The sequence below is a fragment of the Xyrauchen texanus genome, chromosome 15 (assembly GCF_025860055.1).
Source record: "Xyrauchen texanus isolate HMW12.3.18 chromosome 15, RBS_HiC_50CHRs, whole genome shotgun sequence".
Taxonomy (NCBI): Eukaryota; Metazoa; Chordata; class Actinopteri; order Cypriniformes; family Catostomidae; genus Xyrauchen; species Xyrauchen texanus.
The window spans coordinates 1430619-1455343 of NC_068290.1; the positions used below are offsets into that span (position 1 = coordinate 1430619).

Consider the following 24725-nt stretch of genomic DNA (forward strand, 5'->3'; position numbering starts at 1 on the left):
AATGACCGGTTTCTGCATCAGGTGCATTTTACTGCTGTTTTCTCTGTTTTATAATGTATACACATTATGAATTTAAAGGCATGTTTTTCCGTGTATTTTGTTTGTTTATCCCGCAAGCGAGTCTCAAACCGATCGCGATGGAGGAAGGGAGCGCAATCATTTTGATTAAACTCGTGTAACATCATACCTCGATTTCAGTGTAATCAATTGTGCAGCTTTCATGGATGTCACGCCGATGTCTTGGATGTCCAAGTGTGCCGGGTTTTGTTTTTCTACCCAATTTGTAACGCCCAATTCCCAATGCGCTCCAAGTCCTCGTGGTGGTGTAGTGACTCACCTCAATCCGGGTGTTGGAGGACGAATCTCAGTTGCCTCCGCGTCTGAGACCGTCAATCCGCGCATTTTGTCACGTGACTTGTTGAACGCGTTACCGTGGAAACTTCACGCTATTCTCCGCAGCATCCACGCACGACTCACCACACGCCCCACCGAGAGCGAGAACCACATTATAGCGACCACGAGGAGGTTACCCCATGTGACTCTACCCTCCCTAGCAACCGGGCCAATTTGGTTGCTAAGGAGACCTGACTGGAGTCACTCACCACACGCCCCACCGAGAGCGAGAACCACATTATAGCGAACACGAGGAGGTTACCCCATGTGCAAGTATTCCCGCTTCTCTTCCGGAAAAGGACAGGAGGCGGGGCTTCTACAACGTGGTTCATAGTAAAGCACGACCAATAGCTGGAATCAAGTAGACGCGCATATTTTCACGCCCAACTTCCTCGCTCACTTTCCTCCAAGCAACGTCATTTTTCCGTCCGGTCTCTGCACATGTATGACGTTGTGTCGCAAAATTCCGGGTGCCCACACACACACACCGCTACAACAATCGTTTCATCCATTTTTCCAGATTTCTTCTGCTACTACGTCAGTGACATTCGGACAATCTCAATGCTGATAGGCTTTCGCGACAACGCGTCAAGCGATTTTCCCGCAAATTTAATTTAATACTCAAATGAAGCGATTTCACATGCATTAAATCTACGTGTATCGATTGCTTCTAGAGTTTATATTTAGAAACAAGGCTTGCGTAGTAAAATCTCGGTGCCTCTGATACAGATAAGCTACACCCCTGTGAGGGGAACTAGAAAGCTCCGACTCGAGACGTTCCTAACGTGTCGTGACTGCAAATGGGGCTCACTGATCGGAAATCATTTTCATTTGAAGCTGTGTTGCTTTTGTATCAAGCCTTACTTATTTCTTTCTTTTTATTCCATCGCAAAACATCATCGGCCGATACGGAGATTTCTGCTGTAGCTTGATGCTGCGCAACATATATTTAATTGTTTTGAGGGAACTTTTAATGAGTCATGTGAAAGGGTTTTAATGGTTTATATGACATTTACATTCATGAGAGCAATTGTTTCCATTTCCAACACTTTTGTTGTTTAGTTTTCCATTACACACACACACACACACACACACACACACACACACACACACACACACACACCTATTTCATCTGAACTTTTGAGGCCCCTGTAAAACTGCACATACTCTACAGATGTGTCTGTTTAGAGGATGAAAAACGGCCCCCGCCTCATTGACGACAGCAGCGTTTACTAGAAACCATGTGTGTGAAAATAATAGACATACATAATAGACATAAAAAACATACAGAGTGGTGGTGGCGTAGTGGCTAAAGCACATGGCTGTTAATCAGAAGGTCGCTGGTTTGATCCCCACAGTCACCACCATTGTGTCCTTGAGTAAGACACTTAACTCCAGGTTGCTCCGGGGGGATTGTCCCTGTAATAAGTGCTCTGTGTAATACATTGGTACTCAGAAGGTTGCTGGTTTGATCCCCACAGTCACCATCATTGTGTCCTTGAGTAAGGCACTTAACTCCAGGTTGCTCCGGGGGGATTGTCCCTGTAATAAGTGCTCTGTATAATACATTGGTAATCAGAAGGTTGCTGGTTTGATCCCCACAGTCACCACCATTGTGTCCTTGAGTAAGACACTTAACTCCAGGTTGCTCCGGGGGGGATTGTCCCTGTAATAAGTGCACTGTAAGTCACTTTGGATAAAAGCATCTGCCAAATGCATAAATGTAAATGTAAACAAACTAGCACTGAAAGGGTTAAAATCCTGAAAATGAATGAATATTTGGTAGTTATGATCAGGACTGAGGTTTAAAAACTCTTAAAATGCTTTGAAAACATCAAAGTCAGTGAAAGTGGAAAATAATATTAAAATATAAAAAAAAATGTTGTCCTCTAAGGATTCACATTTATCTAACATGGTAATCGATTTCACAGAGAAGCACATGCATGGGATTTGTGTCTGTAAAAAAGCCATGGGACACCAATGTGTACCTGTGTTCAACTACAAAATTATTCTGAATCACTCTGTGATGACCATGAAGGAGCATGCGACGAGAGGTTGCAGATCGCAGAAGTCTGTGCAGCATGCTAACACACTGGCGCTGTGAAAGGGAATCCCTCAGCTGTGCCAACTTCTTCAGAGTGAGATTGTGAGGGCAGGAGAAAAGCATCCAGGGACAAATCGATATCCGTCCGCTCTGAATTATCATGAGCGCAGCGGTCCGCTCAACTGAAACTAGCTCTTCAGCTCACTGCGACACTCCGTACCGCATGCATATGTGCATGCTTTCGTTTTTTGTAATTGTCATCCCTGTTCTTGCAACGTTACATGCTGTTGTTGTAAGCTGCCATATTCTACCCTCACTTAAAAGTATCTCTGAAAAGCGTTGCAGAGATACAAACTCAGATGCTTTTTGGCAACTTGCCATCAAGTTCATTTGTGCGCTACTCAAGAACCGTTTTGTCTATCAGAAAGCTCTTAATCAATTTTTGTTGTGAGTGTCCCTAGATGATACATGTTTTGCAAATCGGACAAATGGCCTAGGAGGAGTTCGAAAAAGTAGAATTCAATATGGCGGACAGGAAGTACGGCCGACCATGGCAAATTTGGTATCGGCGTATTGACTGAAGGAATCTAAAGAGAGACCGGAAGATAGGCCAAAATAATCAAACGTTATAAGCATTTTAACATTTATTTTTAACTTTTGACCACAAGGTGGTGCTGGCCCAAAACTCAATAGGTACCCTCGGACCATAGTGCCAATGGTGCATACCCAGTTTTGTGACATCACACCAATGCGTTTGTAAAATACTGAATTTTTAAAACATTATTCAAAATGGCCGACATAGGAAAATTGGATATCATTCGACTTGTTATGCCCCAAGAAATCTAAAGACACCAGCATCATAATTTTAGGCCAACCATATAGAGGTTATAAGCGTAAATAGTCATTTTTCATATCTCCTGGCCACTAGGTGGCACTGTGTCGAAACAGTGAAATCAAAGTCAAAATGACGGAAAATCTTCTCAGCTGGAAATTGATTCTAGGACTTATGGTTCAAAAGTTGAGCTTAAAAACAAGTGCAACTTTGAACTGTTGGTGGCGCTAGATGGTATGGTTTAGAAACCCCAAATTTGGGTCAATTATAGTTTATGGTGTCCTCTATCAGTGTGCCAAATTTAACAACGTTCCTCCAAAGGGTTCTGCCATAGACTCCCAGCCAGAAGAAGAAGAAGAATAATAAGAAAACTAACAGGTGCCTACACGCTTCCAGTTCTTGACGCCTAATTATGCTATAACCAGAAATGAAGCTGCAATGTCTGAGATGTCTTAAAGACATCACTCGTGCAATCTATCAAATTGCGTGTGCGCTTCGTGGGTGTATTGCTTGTGATTTTACATTTGAACAATTGCGCAATTAACCACACATGCAAGTATGTTGGACACGCCCTCCAAAAGGAGGCTTTTGCATGTAGTAATTGTACCAAATATAACCATACTGCTCGCTAATGGCTTTCGCTAAATATAATTTTGTCACAAAGACCCATTATTTTGCACATCTGAAAGTTCCCCTTCATCTATAGTTCCCTTTCATCTATCCACGTAGCTCTTTTACCATAATCGTAAAAGCAACAGTGCCAATCGCTGTCTTGTTGCCTTGGTAACAGGATGGTCTAATCTCCAGCGTGGTGATCCGTCACAGGGGTCGCAGAGGGTGACCCAGCTGTGACATGCATGTTAATAACTGCAGCATGCATGACGCATGGATCTATATCTCTCACATCCCGGGTTTAGGTCAGACAAGTTGAATCGTTCCCTGAGAGGGCGAATCATTTGCCCGGTCTTCTCTTTAGCCGCAAAGGAATACTGTTACTATGCAGACCACGCTGCTGACTGCCGGAAACCTTTTACAGATGTGATGTCTGTCTTTCCTTTGATCAAATACAGGGATGCTTGGTTTCCTGTGCTCAAGAGAAACAAGCACACTTCAATCACATATGCAGTAATAACAGCACGCCTGATTACAGCGGTAAAACATGGCCTATATGAGGTCACCAGCTGTCCACTTTCGTTTCGATAATTTATTAATAATTTTGCACTGCACATATTATTGTAATCTGAAACATCATACTGATCCATATGTGCCATATGTTGTTGAAAATCTCTCAAAGAGTCGAATACAACCAGACTATTTCAGCGTTTCCCATTCACTTACTAGACTATGGCGCCCCGCCACAGTCTAATTTGCCCGCCACGGTCTCATAATGAACCGAAATGTTTTTTACACTTCTCATCTAAAATATTTTTGCACTTCTCAGTCTCATAATAACATAAAATAAAAGGTTGTGTTTTGCGCTCTCTCTCGTGCGCCAGTTAGTTCAGTTAGCTCCTCCCCCGCTGCTGTAAACTCACGCGCTCACACATACAAAGACAAAGATCCCCCATTAAGCCTTAACAGACTGTATGGGCAAGTGCTGTTAGCGAACAGCTATGAAGGCCAGAACGGTACACAAGAGGGTGGGTGGCCAGCATCACACCCGACCGCCTTTGTCTCCCCAGTGGCGATGTTTTACACACCGCACCAGGTACTCATTTTAGGCTGAGTCGACCTAGGGGAGGCCCGGGACCGGTTCAGATAATCATCACTGGTGTTGGCCATGAGCGGGAATCGAACTCGGGTCACCAGGTTCATAGCGCAGTGCGCTAACAGCTACACTCGTCTTTCTTATCTCAGGGAACCACACCGCGGACGTCAAGTGATGATGAACCACATCTCAATCGCTCTGATGTGCACGCCATCTACAGAGACTTGCGCTAAACTCCTGCGAAAATATAAAGGTATAAACGTATTAATTGTGCATAACAGCCATGTAATGTCAAATATCCGTGGTCATTGTGGGTTTATTCACGCAGTGAGACAGAGGAGATGCTCTATTTCTGTGGAGATGATCAAATGCAAGAAACAGAATCTCAAAAGTCTTCCTTCATGAGAAACAAGGGCTTGTGAGTTAATCAGAGAGCCTTAAAATAATGTGTGAAAGTGAAGAATTTAAGGCAGAAATATTTTACTATTGCATAATATAATTAATATAATACAATGTAATGTAATAGCTATACAGGTTGTCTGGGTTACAAAAGTTACAATCATGATGATTAACGTAAATTAGCGTTAGCATTACTAGGTTCATTGGCATAATGTTACACTGCTTATGGCTAGCTAACTAGCTATCGTTAGCAATCTGAGGTAACGTTATAAGATTAAAAGCTGAAACGGACATCACTAGTTTGTACTCTGCTTTTTAGAATGGTTAGCGATAGTGTTGTCACGGCACCAAAATTTCAGTAGTCGGTACCAATACCAGTGAAATTTCACGGTAGTCGATACCATTTTCGGTACCAAAGCAAAACACAAAAACAGTTTCTGAACAACACACTTTTATTAACAAAGTTAACAAATTAACAGCTGAACTAAGAACAAAACTATGCCATTGAGCAACACTTCAAGTTAAATATATTATTTTTGAATTATAACAAAACTGTACAATGTATGCTTAAAGTAAAAGTTGAAGTGTTCAAAAATGCTTAAAGTTTTTACCAAGTACAAAAAATAAACTAAATAAACAAGCATACAAAACAATTTCCAAACTAATGCACAAAGTCGTCTCATATTAATAAAGCTGCATATTGCCAATTTTCTTATTTTTATATATATATATATATTATTTATTTTTTATAATTCCCTAATACCTTGGGATCTACATAAGATGAAGCTGTGAAAGTTTCGAGTGCATCTGGACTGATCTGTGTAATTCTTCCTCCGTCAGGCATGAACTGCTGCTCTCACGCGTCATCCTTACAGTTTATTGTGATTTCATGTTACGTTAAATGAGATCAAACGACTATTCGACAACGAACATTTTTCTCGATCAATATTGTATTTTCGACGATGTCAATAATGTCGACTAAACGTTTCAGCCCTAATGCAAATGAAAATATGCTTTAAAACTCACCTGCTTTAGTTGCTTGAATAAATCCAGGTGTCTGTCTTTCAGGTGCTTTATTAAGTTTGATGCGTTTCCTCCTTTCGTCAGAAAATTGCAAAAGCAGCGTTTACAAACAGGTTTTTGCTGATCTATGATGTTTCCCTAACCTATGAATTTCCAAACCTGGCTTTTTCCACTTTTCTTTTCGGCAAGATTCAGTTGAGGCTCCGCAGCAGCTTTGTTTGCCGCAATCTTTTGCTTGTTGTGAGCGTTCGAAAGTTCCCGACTCTGATTGGGAACCGCGTAAACCCGGTACTCTGGTACCTTCAGAAATTCTGGTATCATACATTGTTATTTGTTTGAGTACAGACTTGGTACCGGAGTACCGGTATTTTTGAGTATGAAATTGTTAAAGCTACAGTAGGTAGTATTTATTCATTGAGAAAATAGTTTCTATATAAACATGTTGTCTAAATTAACTGAGGCCCTGTGAGAGATTAGTTAGCACCACAGACTCTGTGGCCTTGGATCTGTTTGTGAACAGCAGTCAATTAAACCCTGGCTGAGGGTGAAGAGCATCATGTATATGGGGAAGTATTGGGAGTGCTGATTCTCACAATTCAATTTATTTCAAAGTTGCCTACTGCAACTTTAAGAGCACAAAACTGTTTACAAGAGAACAACACTAGCCTCTTAATTTTGCTCTCAAAGTGCACCAGATGGAAGTATTTAACTTTAAAATGTACAAAAGGTGTTGCTTATATGCCATGTTTTGGATTATAACTTCATGACAAATAAACCGAACATAAACTTACACATACTATTACTTAAGAGGAGGTGATTACCTTTACAAAGAGCCCACACACAACATAATCGGATGTGTAGATAATGAGATAATCCACACAATGTGCACACAGCTAAAAACACGTTAGCTTTCCTCGATCAGATAACGATCGTAAATTATGTATTACGTTGTCCAGCGTAATGGAACGCTAAACCAGAGGTGAAAGTTATCTGAATATGGGCAGAGAGGAACGCTAAACCAGAGGTGAAAGTCATCCAAATATGGGCAGAGAGGAACGCTAATCCAAAGGTGAAAGTCATCCAGATATGGGCAGAGAGGAACGCTTAACCAGAGGTGAAAGTCATCCAAATATGGGCAGAGAGGAACGCTTAACCAGAGGTGAAAGTCATCCAAATATGGGCAGAGAGGAACGCTAAACCAGAGGTCAAAGTCATCCGAATATGGGCAGAGAGGAACGCTAAACCAGAGGTGAAAGTTATCTGAATATGGGCAGAGAGGAACGCTAAACCAGAGGTGAAAGTTATCTGAATATGGGCAGAGAGGAACGCTAAACCAGAGGTGAAAGTCATCCAAATATGGGCAGAGAGGAACGCTAATCCAAAGGTGAAAGTCATCCAAATATGGGCAGAGAGGAACGCTTAACCAGAGGTGAAAGTCATCCAAATATGGGCAGAGAGGAACGCTAAACCAGAGGTCAAAGTCATCCGAATATGGGCAGAGAGGAACGCTAAACCAGAGGTGAAAGTCATCCAAATATGGGCAGAGGCGAACGTTAAACCAGAGGTGAAAGTCATCCAAATATGGGCAGAGAGTAACACTAAACCAGAGGTGAAAGTCATCCAAATATGGGCAGAGGCGAACGTTAAACCAGAGGTAAAAATCATCCTAATATGGGCAGAGAGGAACGCTAAACCAGAGGTGAAAGTCATCCAAATATGGGCAGAGAGGAACGCTAAACCAGAGGTGAAAGTCATCCAAATATGGGCAGAGAGGAACGCTAAACCAGAGGTGAAAGTCATCCAAATATGGGCAGAGGCGAACGTTAAACCAGAGGTGAAAGTCATCCAAATATGGGCAGAGAGTAACACTAAACCAGAGGTAAAAATCATCCGAATATGGGCAGAGAGGAACGCTAAACCAGAGGTGAAAGTCATCCAAATATGGGCAGAGAGGAACGCTAAACCAGAGGTGAAAGTCATCCAAATATGGGCAGAGGCGAACGTTAAACCAGAGGTGAAAGTCATCCAAATATGGGCAGAGAGTAACACTAAACCAGAGGTAAAAATCATCCAAATATGGGCAGAGAGGATTGTCCAATCTAATTACATATGACCACCAGGAGATGTTGCCAAGTGCATGACACAGACTCAATGATGACTCAAATGGCACAGAATGGCACTGAATGAGATCTCATGACTGCATGCAGTACAATTATGTAAAATGCTTATTTTTGGGGGGGGATATAGCATAACTCATGTCACGTGACGGTGATATGGCTTACAGAAAATGCCTGTTTGTCTTATTTCCCCCAAATCAATCCACTGAATTACTTACTGTGGTCCAGATGCAATAGAAGCTGCATGTTTGTAAATGGTGTTTTATCAGCGGAGAGAATGCTTTGTATGGAGAGAGAGAAGAGAAGCCCTAGTCAATACTCATCTGTCTTGTGGATGGAAAGCACACAATGAAAAGAGAAGACAAAAAGAGAGATATATATGCAGAAGCGTATCCATCGCTCTATCTTAAGATTCACAGCACTGAAATTGATGATTTTGCAGTACCGTTTCAGCCCAAATATCTTCTTTATTATTTATCTTAAGAGTTTAGCTAAGAGATATAATTAGATTTAGTATCTACTGTACATGTTAGACTTAATTTGGTTACTAACTTCTGAAGCAAACCTTAATCCAGGTGACGTCCATACTCTCTTGGTTCTTGAAACTCATGTTTATGTATGATAGATGGTGATAGACACCTTTAACAGGCATTTGTGCTGCAGAGATTTATCAGCTTGAATGCTTTTTAATGCGTGTGTGTGTTAGTGTAGGCAGTTTACGTTTGCATTTCCGCAGCTCTGTATATTCCCGCCACTCTCTGAAGGTCACTGATGTCGTGAATGGTGGCTCAGATCACTGCAGTCATGTGATGCGATGCACTAGAGCTGAAGTACAGACATTCCACCAGTGATACTGACACCACAGCTGAACATACACACACCAGAGGTCTGAATGGGCTTTACGCCAAAACCCGAAATCACTTGCACTCTTTATAATTGTTTCTCCATGCATGAAACTTTGTAACAATAGGCTGTATTTTGTTAAAGCATCATAGGCAGCATTCATAACAGTATAGTAACTGTAAACATACTCCGTTTTAACAAGGCACGGCGGCCCCTCGGCACCCCACAGACGGGAAAAACATTAGTGAGTGTTTATCAAATGCTTAACAGTGTAACGGTCACACACTGTAAAAATGACTCGTAAGAGTAAATCCAACTTAAACATTTGAGTAAATTCAGTAACTTCCACTAGCAAATGTAGCGCTGTTAAGAAGTATTTACCCCCTCTTGATTTCTTCAGTTTTTGATGTAGATCTCATAATTAAGGCAGTTTGATTAAACACAAAATACAGTTTTTATATGATCATTTTATTTATTTGAAGCAAAAAAAGTGATCCAATACCAAGTGGACCTGTGAGAAAAAGTTTTTGCCCCCCTTTGTTATCTATGAACCTGCATTCATAATGGGGTCCGGCTGGGCGAGACACACCCAGACATGATTACTGACAGCCCTGTTCAATCACATCAACACATAAATACAACTCGTTCAGCTGCGTGAAGTTTGCATGAAGTATGCCAAAGTCGAAAGGAATTCCAGAAGCGTTGAGGAAAACGGTGATTTGAAACGCATCCGTCTGGGAAGGGTTACAAATAGGGGCTGCACAATTAATCGAAATAAAATCGAAACCACGATATGACCTTTTGCGATTATTAAATTGCAAAGGCTGCGATTTAATTCAATAAATAAATATTCTGCTCCCTTCAAAGTGTATTTGCGCGGCTCAGTCCGGTCTATATTAAGTTAGCGCATTGTTACAGTGTTTTCAGAGCGGTTCTGTGCTCCACATCTCCCTCTCATGCTTACAGAAACAGAAGTGATCTGAGTTCGGTTCCGTTTGCTTACGTGCGCTAAACGCTTTAAGCTGCGTACACACTGCCAGAGACTTTGTCGCTGCAGGTCGCCAGTGGGCGTTCCCACTACTGGTTGCCTAGTAACGTTTATAAATGACATTCACGGATGTCATTCCATTGCTGTTGACAGCGAATCTCTTTTCTTGCCGCTAAAAACAAACATTTTGGAGGGAAAAGACTCAAAGATGAATGAGAAACAAGGCGTGCTGTTTGCCATAGCGGCGGTTTATCTGCGGCGAAAAACATCAGGTCCCCTGATTACTGCAGGAGCTGAGGGAGAGAGAGAGAGAGAGAGAGAGAGAAGGCTCACGTGAGCTCTCCCATCTTCTCTCCTATTGGCTGTCGCTTCCGTTAGTCGCTCTTCATTTGAATACAGTTGAACTTGTCTCAACTTTGTCGCGTCGCTGGACACGCCCACATCTAGTCGCCAACGGTCGCGACAGCTCGTGTCGCCGGAAGTCGCTGTGCTCTCATTGAAAATGAATGGGATGGTGTCGCTGTCGCGCGCGATGTCGCCGGCAGTGTGTACGCAGCTTTATTTACACTAAACTGGCGCATCATGCGTGAATCGTTTTTTATTATTATCTGCGGTCGCAGCATCTCCGTGTCCGCAAGTCACATGTATCATAATAATAACAACGCAGAATACAAGATTGGTATAATTCAAATATCTTTATTAAATGATTGCTGAGGAAACAGCATTAACAGCAACACCTGTAGAGTCCAGAAACATCTCTTCAGTCTCCCGTCATTTGTTTACCTCTCACGAGAGAGCGTGTCGCACTTATTACCGTCCCTGCGGAAACAAGTGAAAGCGGAACTAATATTACCAACATCAAACACAATGAAAAGTAAGGAACATACATATAATACATCTATATTAAATATTGAGTTACTATAATATAATGCATTGCTAAATTAAATATAATAAAATAATGAATACAAATAATTAAATTAAATGGTGACAAACTAACCAAAATTTTCACTTTAAATTTAATTTCACCAATCGGTTATCAGTTCAACTTCAGTTTGACATTAAGCCACATTCTTTAGGATGATCTTATATACTGTAAACAATAGTTTGTATAAGCTTACAAGTTTTAAGGCCTAGAATAAAAATTATATTTTGTGTTTATTGCATTATTCAATCAACCAACATTATTTTTGACAGCAATATCTAGGCAACAACTGGTTTTACCAACAGAGAAATTCAGTTAACAGTGACATTGATAGTTCAGAAAGATATATTCTCTCAAAATGTTAATTTATCCTATTTTAAATGTAGTTTAGATATTTCCACTGGAAAACAAGACGATAATACTGATTACTCCTATAGCTACTCTCACTAGAAGTGGCCGTCCAGTCAATATGACTCAAAGGGAACACCGCAGAATGATCAATGAGGTATAGAAGAACACTAGAGTGACCGATAATGATGTCAAAATTAACCCTAGAGTGACAGATAAAGACTTGAAGGAATCATTGGAGCTGGTTAACATCTCTGTTCATGAGTCTACAATACAGAAAACACTAAACAGGTATGGTGTCCATGGCAGGACATCACGAAGGAAGCCGCTGCTTTCATTTTTTGATTGAATGTTTTTATAAATAAATGAAAATGCACTGTATAAAATTGGTGAATTGTCTCTCCCGGAGGAAAACCGAATTGTTCTTTCATAGTTCAGAAAGATATATTCTCTCAAAATGTTAATGTATCCTGTTTTAAATGTAGTTTAGATAAAGATGATAATACTGATTAAAACGATGGAGATTGTTGTCACGTGTGTTTGGATGAGGAAGGCTGATACTCTGTCAAACCGATGTATTACAGGAACAAATCACATTATGGATGTAATTAAATGTCACAATCCCCTGATCGATTAAACCGCATCTATCCACATCAATTCACCAAACAATGCATCAGCACGTCCGTGAGTCACCTCTTAGTAATAACAGTGTTCGTGTGGCAGAATGTATTGATTGAAATATTCTCAGGTTTTGCTGAAGGTACAAACTCCATTCAGACTTTGATTTGCAGATGATTATGTTTTTTAAGAAATGTGAGATTTAAGTTTAGAAATCTCCTTTTGATTTGCATTAATAGAATACTCTGTTTATGTTCGGGATGCACCAATATGAACAATTTTGGCCGATACGAATTATAACAAAAACCTATACTTGCTGTAGGAATGCTTAAACATGTACAAAGAGGTACAAAAGCCATTTCACTGTTCTAACATTACATACACGTGAGTGGTGGTGGTTTAGTGGGCTAAAGCACATAACTGGTCATCAGAAGGTTGCTGGTTTGATCCCCACAGTCACCACCATTGTGTCCTTGAGTAAGACACTTAACTCCAGGTTGCTCCGGGGGGATTGTCCCTGTAATAAGTGCTCTGTATAACATTGGTACTCAGAAGGTTGCTGGTTTGATCCACACAGTCACCACCATTGTGTCCTTGAGTAAGGCACTTAACTCCAGGTTGCTCCGGGGGTATTGTCCCTGTAATAAGTGCTCTGTATAATACATTGGTACTCAGAAGGTTGCTGGTTTGATCCACACAGTCACCACCATTGTGTCCTTGAGTAAGGCACTTAACTCCAGGTTGCTCCGGGGGGATTGTCCCTGTAATAAGTGCACTGTATAATACATTGGTACTCAGAAGGTTGCTGGTTTGATCCCCACAGTCACCACCATTGTGTCCTTGAGCAAGACACATAACTCCAGGTTGCTCCGGGGGTATTGAAAAGTCTTGCACTTTTATTATTGTTTTTTTTATAAGAACATGTTCTGCACTAAATATTTCCATTACTATAAACTTCAGCTTCTCTAACTTTAAAAAATAACAACATGTATTAATTCTGAAACTTGTGTCCGTGCGTCTCAACAGGTCAAGAGTGCCGACACTTCTACATAGTGTGGCTATTATTGTATCTGGATTGCGCAATTTTTTTACAAACTGTGTTACAGGTTATTATTGATAATGAAAAGTAAAACTAATAAATGTTAACTCTTATATAATAGTATAGTTATAAAAAATTAGCAAACGAAAATATTGCCATGACAACTAAAATAAAAAACACCACAACTATATTTGGCTTTCGATTCATTTTTGCGCACTAAGTTATTTGAATATCAAGGAGCTATATGACCTCATGTGCCGTTTTGAACGGTCAGATCTAGCGTTCGGTGGCGCGTTGCACGGTCTGATTACGCGGTATACTGTTGTGATATGTTGCGGTGAGCAGAATTAAATAAATTCAAAATATAAAAAAACTAACATGTTCTCAAAAGTACAAGTATTGTACCGAGATTGAGGACCATAATTGGACATTTTGTTTAATTTGTTTTAAATTGCAATGTTATTTAATGTTATTTTCAGTAGCGAAGTGAACACGTTACGTTGCTTCTGTATACAATAAATAATATTGTGGTTAAATCTGCATATTTGCATAAAAAAATACTAAAACAGAAAATTATAAATAAAAAAAATATATATATATAAATAAACCATCGGATTTTCATATCGGCGTTTTCATATTTATTATGCCGATAGTTTTCGGTCAATATTTTGGCAATATGTCGGTGCATTCTTACTACTTTTGGTTTCCTTTGAAAGTCGACATGAAATCAAAATTGACCCCATTTTAAATGAAACGACTTTTAATTCTCGTGACAAGTCATAATAGTTGCATGAGATGCCGGAAGTGTAAAAATCGTACAAGAAACATTTACTTCCATAGAGGAAAATAAATAAACCAATAAAACAATGTTCATGTCTGCATTGTAGTTTGTCTTGCATGAGACACTGAGTTCAGGACTGAGTCAGACAAGCTGTGGTGCTCGAAAAGAACATCTGTTGCGCCCCCTTTTGGTCATTCCTGATATATATATGTGAGCTCCCACAGTTTGGGTCTCATAAAACCAGAGTAGAACATATTTCTAAAACTATTTGTGATACATTTACTTCAGTGCAACACTTTGATTGTTCTGTGTTCTTGTTTCTCAGAGGACGTCCTGGTGAAGGACGCAGGAGAATGTGCAATATGTCTGGAGGAGCTGGTGCAGGGAGATACCATCGCACGCCTGCCCTGCCTCTGCATCTATCACAAAGGGTAAATCTCTTCATGTGTGTGTTTATATGTTACACTGGTGTAACTGGTGTTGTACATCTCTTGTTATTAATAACAATAATTGTGCTCTTTGTTTCTCAGCTGTATTGACGAGTGGTTTGAAGTGAACAGATCGTGTCCAGAACATCCTTCAGATTAAACACACCTCTGTCACCTATGCACAGGTATCACACTCCTACAGCATGTAAAACAATAATCATGCAAGTTCTCATATTTATCTCGACTCTTTGGTCTCACAATAGGTGCATATGAATGCACGATATCAAAAAAAGCCATCATGCTTTATTATTCGCAAATCGTGCATACATGAACATTTCGTTTGCCATTTATCAAATACATCTCATGATTATTTTCACATGAGCATGCATACAGTGGATAAATATAAATATATCAGAATTATGTGCCGATATTATTCAGAAATACAGTGGATATTCTAAATAAATTGTGTACAAGATGCATGCATAGTGAAGATATGATTTCTACTGTAATATTCATTCAGTCAGTCTAATAATTCACAGTTACAATAATAAATGTGCTCAGAAAAACAGAACCAATGCATGAGTACAAAATGCACATGCTTTTCACTTCCCGTACATATAAGAGCCATTTTACGTCAGTTTATGCCGTTATGAATACCCATTTGTTTCTCACTTAAATAACCAATCAGGTTCCTGTAATTCAGTTTAACCCTCCTATTGCGTCCGGGTCATTTTTGGCCCTGGGATAGGTAGATAATAATGTTTAAATACCACTTTGTTTTATAGTACGGGAAACTTTGGGACTCTGCCTGCTTGCGTGTGAAGCAACCATAGACTGTAAAAAAAGATGGCCGACGCCCCTTCGCTCTTTTCCATTGGTGAGAACTGAAGCCGCCAGTGTCCCGATATGGCGCTGACATCTTGGGACTTGAGTCTGCGCAGTTGCAATTTCGGGACCAGACCTGCGCAGTAGTGAGCAGGAAGTAAAGCCGCGAAATCAAGGCCCCGCCCTCACTCTCGCTGAATCAATCGCAAGCACACGCCCCTGCACTTTTGACTTATGACGGTGTGAAATAATTAATTATAGAAATTTAGATATTACATTTAAAGCTCCAATCTCCTCAGTCCTCCGAAGATCCCGAAAAAAGTCAGTTGGTGCTTCAGTGACTACTTCACTCAGAGAACCTGTCAATCACAGCTGTCAATCATGATGTCACAGCAGCGTTTTTATAGCATCAAATAACTAAAAACAAACTTATTTTGAAAACAAACACTTGAAATGACATCAACGTGATAGAAACGACAGTAAATGACAGAAACTATCTTTGGAAAAAAGATATGTGAAGTGTAATTTAATTGTTTAGTTGGTCTCACGTCCCGTTGAATAACATGGGGAGGCGGGGTTTATGACCTATACTAGGACCAGCCACCGGGGGGCGATCGAGACGCTTTGGCTTCACTTTTGAGGGCTTGTACGGCACACTTGGAAGCGACTCAGACACGTAAACGATCAGTCATGGTTGGTTTTGTTGTCACGTGCCATCGTGTGTTACTACAATAATAGTCCGGAGTGCAACACAGTGTCATTTAAACTGTCCGCATATCAGAGACAGACGCGTTTGAGCTCATCATGTTAAAGTGCTCGTTTGTTTCATTCTCCCTCTCTCTCCTCAACCGTTCCCCGTCACTTTAACTGTCTTATATAATGATAAAATGATAACAAGGGAAAAATAAAACTAACATCATATACCGTCTGCAAATATGCAGATATCTCATTTAAACAGATGTAATAATTTAATAATTATGACATTATAGTAATAAACTGTAATAAATAATAAAGTATTAAATTGTCCCTGTAATAAGGGCTCTGTAAGCCAAATGCATAAATGCAAATGTAATAAACCAACCTCACAAAACTTGAGCAGATCCAGCATTTATTTACTTCTAAAGCACGTATTATATCAGTCTCTCCGAGGAGCCCAGCCGCCTGAAAGACGATGACAGCCGCGCCACTCCGGGCGGGTCAGAGGCAGACTTCCAGCCCCTGGTGGATGGAACGCCCCGCCGCGTTCTCTGGGAACAGAAGGGGTCTCCCCCGCCCCTGGCAGCGGTTCTCCTGATCCAGGTGGTAGGAGCCCCTTCTCCCCTCGCGGTCAGCGGCCATCGTCCTCTTTCAGGCGGCTGGGCTCCTCGTCCCCCGGCAGATGGCATCGGCTGCTCCGTTGGGGTGGACGGTAGTGGCGAGAACTCTACTACGGCGTATCCCTCCTCCTTCCCGGGTTTCGGCACCAGTGTAACGCAGTCAATGGAAAGGAGGAGGCGAGAACCAGCTTGACAATATAAATAATAGTTTAATGATAAACTTAAAACAAAGACACAAACACACACGCATGACGGACATGTCCGTAAACGATCTCTCTCTCCCGCACGATCCTCTGCAGTCGACCTTTATCCCTCTCTGAGGCTTGATTAGCCTAATACGGGACCGGGTGTGTAGGATCACGACCCCACCCTCCGCCCTGCCACAGTGACCATTTGCAAATATGCAGATATCTTGTATAAACAGATGCAATTCACAAACCTCACGGAAATCAAGCGTCGAGCGCTCCTGTAATATCGTCCTCTGAAGCGTTTCATCAGCCAGGAATTAAAAGTTCCTTTGATTCACAAATCAGGATGGTCAGTCCGTGACAATCCAAGCAGACGATCCCGGCCGTTTAAACTGTCAGGAGATCGCTGCTCGCACTGGATCCACACGAGGTCATGAGTAAATGTCATCTTCACTATTCACAGTATGTGCAATTGATTTGATTCAGTATTTTGGGAAATTATGCGATAGTTAATGCACACACGCCATCCGTGGGTGCTGGTCTACTGTGTGTACTGTTATTTCCTTCTAATATATTAATCATTTCTTCATGTGCAACTAAATGTCAAAATTGACCCGCAAACGGTGTGTATGCAGATTCTGAACATAATAGCACGCTTAATTAGATCATGCGTTTCCTGTTATCTTTACATCCACGCCGTTGTCACGGTCATATTAAAGCGAATTTTCCCCTGTGTTTCAGGTTTTTATCCTCCTGGTCGTGAGAAGCGATGTATGCTACTAGCGGACAGCAATGTGAACTGTCTTCCTCATCTGGACACTGTGACTTCGGCTTGTTCAGGCTGAGCGGGACTGGCCTGATCACTCAAACCACACCCACTTTACCCGTAGCCCCGCCCCCTTGCCAGTCTCCATATATAAACCCCAACGTGCCAAAACTCATTCAAGCAATCTTCAGGGAAACTCTGTGCTGTTGACTCTCTTCCCACATCTTGATAATACGAAAACTCAAGATCTCAGATAATAGATTTGCTCCTCTGTTGCACAATGTTTCAACCAAGATGTTCGGATTACTCTGCTAAAAAATGTCTAATCAGATTTTTGTCTTGTGTTCCAGTAAAACATCCTTAAAACTCGATGCATTTCCTTGAGACGCAAAATGGTGTACGATAACTTTTTTACTGCAAGATAAGACAAAAATACTGGGTACGAAAAAAAACATGTTTGTATTGTGTAATGTAGCCACACCCAGAGACACTCGTCTGTTCATTTCATTGGCTGGACTCAGGGTCAGCTGACCGTCTCATTTAATTCACGGATTATCGGGGTCGATTGTACTCTCAAGACTTTCTGCGGGACTGTATCTACCAGTGCCTTCATTTTCAAATCCTAAGAGCGGAGGTGGCTACGTTTTGTTCGCCCCCTAGTGGACGGGCGCGATGGAATCAAGAAAAGACAAAGTTATGATTTCATTAGCCATTTCGCTCGTGCCTGGATATGACGGGCCATTCCGGTGATTTCTGATTCGGGGTGGCCCTGAGCCATACTGAGATTTGAAGTGCCCTGCACCCATGTGACGCCCTCTTTCGCTCGCATCTGTTTCTATGGAGTCGAGGCGGTCGTTGTTTCGCTCACTTCACAACTGTCCCGTGCATCTGGAGTCTCGTAGTAATATATATATGTATGTCAGGGGCGTCAGAGTTCAGATGCACCGTAGCACATCTCACAGGTCTCATCGTGATCATTTATGCAATTCATATTTATCATATAAAAATATTTAACCACATCAGTTGTTTGTATGTCAAACAGATCTGGGCCTTAAAGGGACAGTTCACCCAAAAATGTGAATTCCCTCATCATTTACTCACCCTCATGCCATCCCAATATCAATATTTAATAATATTGGGATGGTATATTTCAAATCAATGTTTAAATCCTTTTTTTATATATATAAATCTCCACTTTCACTTTTACTTTCAGAATGTCAAAGTGGATATTTATAGTAAAAACGGACTTCAATTTTGATCAGTTTCTCTCCCACACCTATCATAGCTCTTCTGAAGGCATGGATTAAACCACCGGATTACTTTGAAGCTCCAAAAAGAATATAAATGCAGCATAAAAGTTCTGGTCACCATTCACTTGCATTGCATGGACCAACTGAGCTGAAATATTCTTTTAAAAATCTGTGCGTCCTGCAGAAGAAAGTAAGTCAAACACATCTGGGGTGGCATGAGGCTGAGTAAATGATGACAGAATTTTCATTTTTGGGTGAACTGTCCTTTTAATTCAATACAGATATTACAATAAGCCTCAAAAAGTCCAGGTGCGTTATAGTAATGATAATTTGGTTGTAATATTAAGTTGTCATTAAAATATTGCACAATGCAAAAATATGATTTCCTTATTTAATTTTATTTCCTATTTGATTTTGGGGTGAAATATAACCTGGATTTGTTCACACCATTATGAGAATATTCAGTGTATTTGTATTGTCTGCGTTGGTCTTTCAAAGGAATGTTCCGGGTGCCAGAATGTTGATTACGGCAAAAATGATGTTTATGGTGAGACGCTTCCAATGCAAGTCAATGGGGGTTTAATCTGTAAACATTCAAATACTCACTTGTTTGAAAAGTATAGACACGAGACGTAAACAACACATGTGTAAACATGATTTTAGAGCGCTAATATCACGTGCTAACCGCATCTGTGGAAATTTCTAGCCGATTTTACAACTTAAGCGCCATTAAAATGCAACGGCAGTGAGTTCATCCCAGTAAAATCATGTATACATTTGAAACAGTATTTGTCATGTTTACAGATTGGCCCAATTGACTTCCATTGTAAGTGATTTATTTATATATATTTTTTTTTTTTTGTGGTAGTCAGCTTTATGCCACAAATGCTGAACTTTATTCCTTTATTTAGTGGCCAGACATTGAATAAAAGCTGCAACATTTGTATTTTTGTCCCCGGGAGAGTTGTGGGCATTTCCCAGTACCCTTCCTCATACACGTGCTGCCAACTGGGTTTGAAAGTCACTAATCTGTGATTGTACGAGGGACTTTGTTATTCTGTTTGTAGCAGTGTGTAGAGTTCGGCCTTATGTGTTTATACGTCAACTAACCGCGGCCCGTTGATGTTGAATAAAGTGTGACTCCCCAAAGACCCTTCTGTGGTAAATCAAAGGCGCCATAAGAGCTTTAAAGTGCTGCTAATTCTGTATGTTGAGGGCGATGAGTCCTTGTTTAGGCCATCTTTAGGACATTGAAAGAGGATGTTGATTTTCGTTAGCATATAGCAAACGCAGCAATATCATCGTATATATGTTGTGTGGAAACTCAGATGTAACTTAAGTAAATAATACATTTAAATGTCACATTTTTTGATGATGTAAATGTTTGATATTTTGCTGCTTTGTACGTAAGTCTGTTCCCGGAACATTTGAGCCTCGATGAATCCGATTGGATCAGTTGTCAATCAATCAAAGCTTTCCGTGTAGAAGTCAAAGTGTGTCTTTTATGCGCTATTTAACTGTCACCAGGTAACTTGGTGCTTGATCTAGTTTCAGGCTTTTGTTTGTTTGTTTGTTTGTTTTTCATTTTAGGTGGACATGAAACCTGCAATTGTACACAAGTTAACTTTAATTCCTGTGAGGAGCAGAAGTCGGGACATTAAACACAACATGTGAAGTCTAACAGTGCCCGTGCAGAGGATCATCACTTTTGTAATGATTTTGATTCATTGTAACATTCCAAATATGAAACAAAAAATGTACAGAGATGAAAATAAACAAAGCAAAATCTTTTTAAGCACAGATCATTTAATACTTGTTGAATGTGTGTGTGTGTGTAAGTGCGTACGCGTGTGAGAGAGTGTGTGTGTGAGCAAGTGAGAGTGTATTTGTGTGTGTGTGCGTGTGTGTGAGCAAGTGAGGGAGAATGTATCTGTGTGTGTGTGTGTGTGTTTGTGTGTGTGAGCAAGTGAGACAGACTGTATTTGTGCGTGTGTGTGTGTGTTTGTGTGTGTGAGCAAGTGAGACAGACTGTATTTGTGCGTGTGTGTGCGCGTGAGTGTGTGAGAGAGAGCGAGTGTATTTGTGTGTGTGTGTGTGTGAGAGAGAGAGTGTGTGTGTGTGTGAGAGAGAGAGAGAAAGTGTGTTTTTTTGTGTGTGTGTGTGTGTGAGAGAGGGAGAGCGTGTTTGTGTGAGTGAGTGAGTGTGTGTGCGTTTTACGGCTGGGCGATATTCATGATATATTCACAATAATTTGTATGCATTTTTTATTTAGCCAGTATTGTTTCCTAAAGATCGTGTCAGTCGCAACCTTTCGACATTTATCATGTGCAGGATTTTAATTATCATCTGCCGATATTTGTAATTGTGCTTGTGAAAATGCATTTATAAAAAATTACAGCTTTTACTAGATTAAATTCTAGTTAAGTTACGAGTCTTAGTTAAGTTACGAGTCTTAGTTAAGTTACGAGTCTTAGTTACGAGTCTTTAGTTACGAGTTTAGTTATGAGTCTTAGTTAAGTTACGAGTTTAGTTACGAGTCTTAGTTAAGTTACGAGTCTTAGTTAAGTTACGAGTCTTAGTTACGAGTCTTAGTTTAGTTACGAGTCTTAGTTTAGTTACGAGTTTAGTTACGAGTCTTAGTTAAGTTACGAGTTTAGTTACGAGTCTTAGTTAAGTTACGAGTTTAGTTACGAGTCTTAGTTAAGTTACGAGTCTTAGTTAAGTTACGAGTCTTAGTTAAGTTACGAGTCTTAGTTAAGTTACGAGTTAAGTTACGAGCCTTAGTTAAGTTACGAGTTTAGTTACGAGTCTTAGTTTAGTTACGAGTCTTAGTTTAGTTACGAGTCTTAGTTTAATTACGAGTCTTAGTTAAGTTACGAGTTTAGTTACTAGCCTTAGTTAAGTTACGAGTCTTAGTTAAGTTACGAGTCTTAGTTAAGTTACGAGTCTTAGTTAAGTTACGAGTTTAGTTACGAGTCTTAGTTAAGTTCCGAGTTTGAGTTTAGTTACGAGTTTAGTTACGAGTCTTAGTTAAGTTACGAATCTTAGTTAAGTTACGAGTCTTAGTTTAATTACAAGTCTTAGTTAAGTTACGAGTATAGTTACGAGTCTTAGTTGAGTTACGAGTTTAGTTACGAGCCTTAGTTGAGTTACGAGTTTAGTTACGAGTCTTAGTTAAGTTACGAGTTTAGTTACGAGCCTTAGTTAAGTTACGAGTTTAGTTACGAGCCTTAGTTAAGTTACGAGCCTTAGTTAAGTTACGAGCCTTAGTTAAGTTACGAGTCTTAGTTAAGTTACGAGCCTTAGTTACGAGTCTTAGTTAAGTTACTGAGTTTAGTTACTGAGTCTTAGTTAAGTTCTGAGTTTAGTTACTGAGTCTTAGTTAAGTTCACGAGTCTTAGTTAAGTTCTGAGTTTAGTTACTGAGCCTTAGTTTAATTCTGAGCCTTAGTTGAGTTACTGAGCCTTAGTTGAGTTACTGAGCCTTAGTTGAGTCTAAGCCTTAGTTGAGTTCTGAGCCTTAGTTTAGTTACGAGCCTTAGTTGAGTTACGAGCCTTAGTTGAGTTACGAGCCTTAGTTGAGTTACGAGCCTTAGTTGAGTTACGAGCCTTAGTTGAGTTACGAGCCTTAGTTGAGTTACGAGCCTTAGTTGAGTTACGAGCCTTAGTTAAGTTACGAGCCTTAGTTAAGTTACGAGCCTTAGTTAAGTTACGAGTCTTAGTTAAGTTACGAGTCTTAGTTACGAGTCTTAGTTAAGTTACGAGTCTTAGTTAAGTTACGAGTCTTAGTTAAGTTACGAGTCTTAGTTAAAGTTACGAGTCTTAGTTAAGTTACGAGTCTTAGTTACGAGTCTTAGTTAAGTTACGAGTCTTAGTTAAGTTACGAGTTTAGTTACGAGTCTTAGTTAAGTTACGAGTTTAGTTACGAGTCTTAGTTAAGTTACGAGTTTAGTTACGAGTTTTAGTTAAGTTACGAGTTTAGTTACGAGTCTTAGTTAAGTTACGAGTTTAGTTACGAGTCTTAGTTTAGTTACGAGTCTTAGTTAAGTTACGAGTTTAGTTACGAGTCTGAGTTTAGTTACGAGTTTAGTTACGAGTCTTAGTTTAGTTACGAGTCTTAGTTTAGTTACGAGTCTTAGTTTAGTTACGAGTCTTAGTTTAGTTACGAGTCTTAGTTAAGTTACGAGTTTTAGTTAAGTTACGAGTTTAGTTACGAGTCTTAGTTTAGTTACGAGTCTTAGTTTAGTTACGAGTCTTAGTTAAGTTACGAGTCTTAGTTAAGTTACGAGTTTAGTTACGAGTCTTAGTTAAGTTACGAGTTTTAGTTAAGTTACGAGTTTAGTTAAGAGTCTTAGTTTAGTTACGAGTCTTAGTTTAGTTACGAGTCTTAGTTAAGTTACGAGTCTTAGTTACGAGTCTAGTTACGAGTCTGAGTCTAGTTACGAGTCTGAGTCTAGTTACGAGTCTGAGTTTAGTTACGAGTTTAGTTACGAGTCTTAGTTAAGACTCGTAAGTTGCAAAAACAGTGTTAAAGTTTGTAAAATTTTATTAACATTTATTTCCATGAATCAGTTCAAACTGTTAAAATTTAAACTAATCGTTTCAAAACTGCGATCGATTTGCCGCAACACTGAAAAATGTTCGCAGACGACTTTGTGGCATTTTTCATATATTGCAATTAGTAAAAATATATGTAGAAAATATTCCTGTTAATTTCTAGTCCTATTATATAAATAAATAATAAACAATTATTCCTTGTGTTCATCAAGTGAAAAACAGTGTGGGAAAACATCCTTTGTTTTTATTATTATTATTATTATTATTGCTATTATTATTTATTATACTGTTTTCTACTTTAAACGTTTTGAACACTATATGGATTGTTTGGCTGAAATGATAATAATGCAAATAAAATAATAAGACTATTAATACATAAACATTGTGATATCGCCAAGCCCTGCTGTATTATGAAACTTGTGACCGTACAATTGTAATAAAGTAGTTTAATGAATGTTGGATGTTCGTGCCTAATGTAGGCTACATCAACATCTGTGCTGTTACGCAACATCTCACAGAAATCACGTGCGTTTGTTTTCCTCCTCAGCAAAAGCGAAGCCTCTTTTCATCCACGAAGAGTTTTTCTTCTTCTTCACAGATCTGGTTTCCTTTAATGCTGTGAACACATCAGAAGAGGAGTGAAACTGAAACAAGTCTTCATAAGCCACATGACACAGGTTTATGATAAGAGAGGTCTCGGGCTCTGTTCCAACACCTTCTGAGCTGCCTGTTACCTACATAGGCAGCTCACTATGTTTTGAAGACAATCTTACTTGATTTCCTTCAGTGCCGTGTTGTTGGTCAGGGCTTCTGCGAGCTGTTTGGCTCCATGAACAGTCAGCTCATTTTCTATTAGCCTGTGGAGAATTCAATGGATTATTTCATCTGTCAGACTTCATTATTTGCAATTAAGTTCATATTTAGTATAAAGATGTTATTTTTTTTTTAATATATACAATAGTAAATAATGAACCTTCTCAATCATTTCGTTGTCGTTTTGTTTTCTTCAAATTGCCATGAAAGAGAAAGCTTACTGTAGAAGAAGACCGTTTATGCTAGTGTCTGCTATAGCACCCCTTGTGGCAGCGCTGAGAATGCAACGTGGAATTGAATTGTGAATTTTGCGACGCAACAATGTGCTGGTATGGCAACCCGAATAATGTGCAGGAAGTGAATTATAGACATTTACATTTTCAGCATTTAAAATATTAACTATTAATTACTGGAGTTCGTCCGATAATGGATTTTGACGATAACCGATTACATTTCCGATATTTTTTTAAATGGATTTATAGAATGTTTAAAACTAATTCTTAGTCGTTTCTTTAACTGGCACAGACA

The 24725-nt window shown here is 39.8% G+C and overlaps 1 protein-coding gene and 1 pseudogene across 2 annotated transcripts in view; one reads left to right on the forward strand and one right to left on the reverse strand.

Annotated features, from left to right (window-relative positions):
• znrf2b (zinc and ring finger 2b) overlaps positions 1 to 21281 on the forward strand; it is a 55793-nt gene extending 34512 nt beyond the window's left edge. The window contains exons 3-5 of one of the 2 annotated variants that reach the window (XM_052143739.1): positions 14381 to 14486; positions 14586 to 14668; positions 20419 to 21281. In XM_052143739.1, the coding sequence (XP_051999699.1) occupies positions 14381 to 14486; positions 14586 to 14643 (164 nt within the window). In that variant the 3' untranslated portion in view covers positions 14644 to 14668; positions 20419 to 21281. Of the gene's footprint in view, positions 1 to 14380; positions 14487 to 14585; positions 14669 to 17553 lie in introns of both variants that reach the window. The other variant, XM_052143738.1, reaches the window with a different exon arrangement.
• Positions 21282 to 23880: 2599 nt separating this feature from the next.
• Positions 23881 to 24725, reverse strand: part of LOC127655731 (nucleotide-binding oligomerization domain-containing protein 1-like) — a 22425-nt pseudogene continuing 21580 nt past the window's right edge.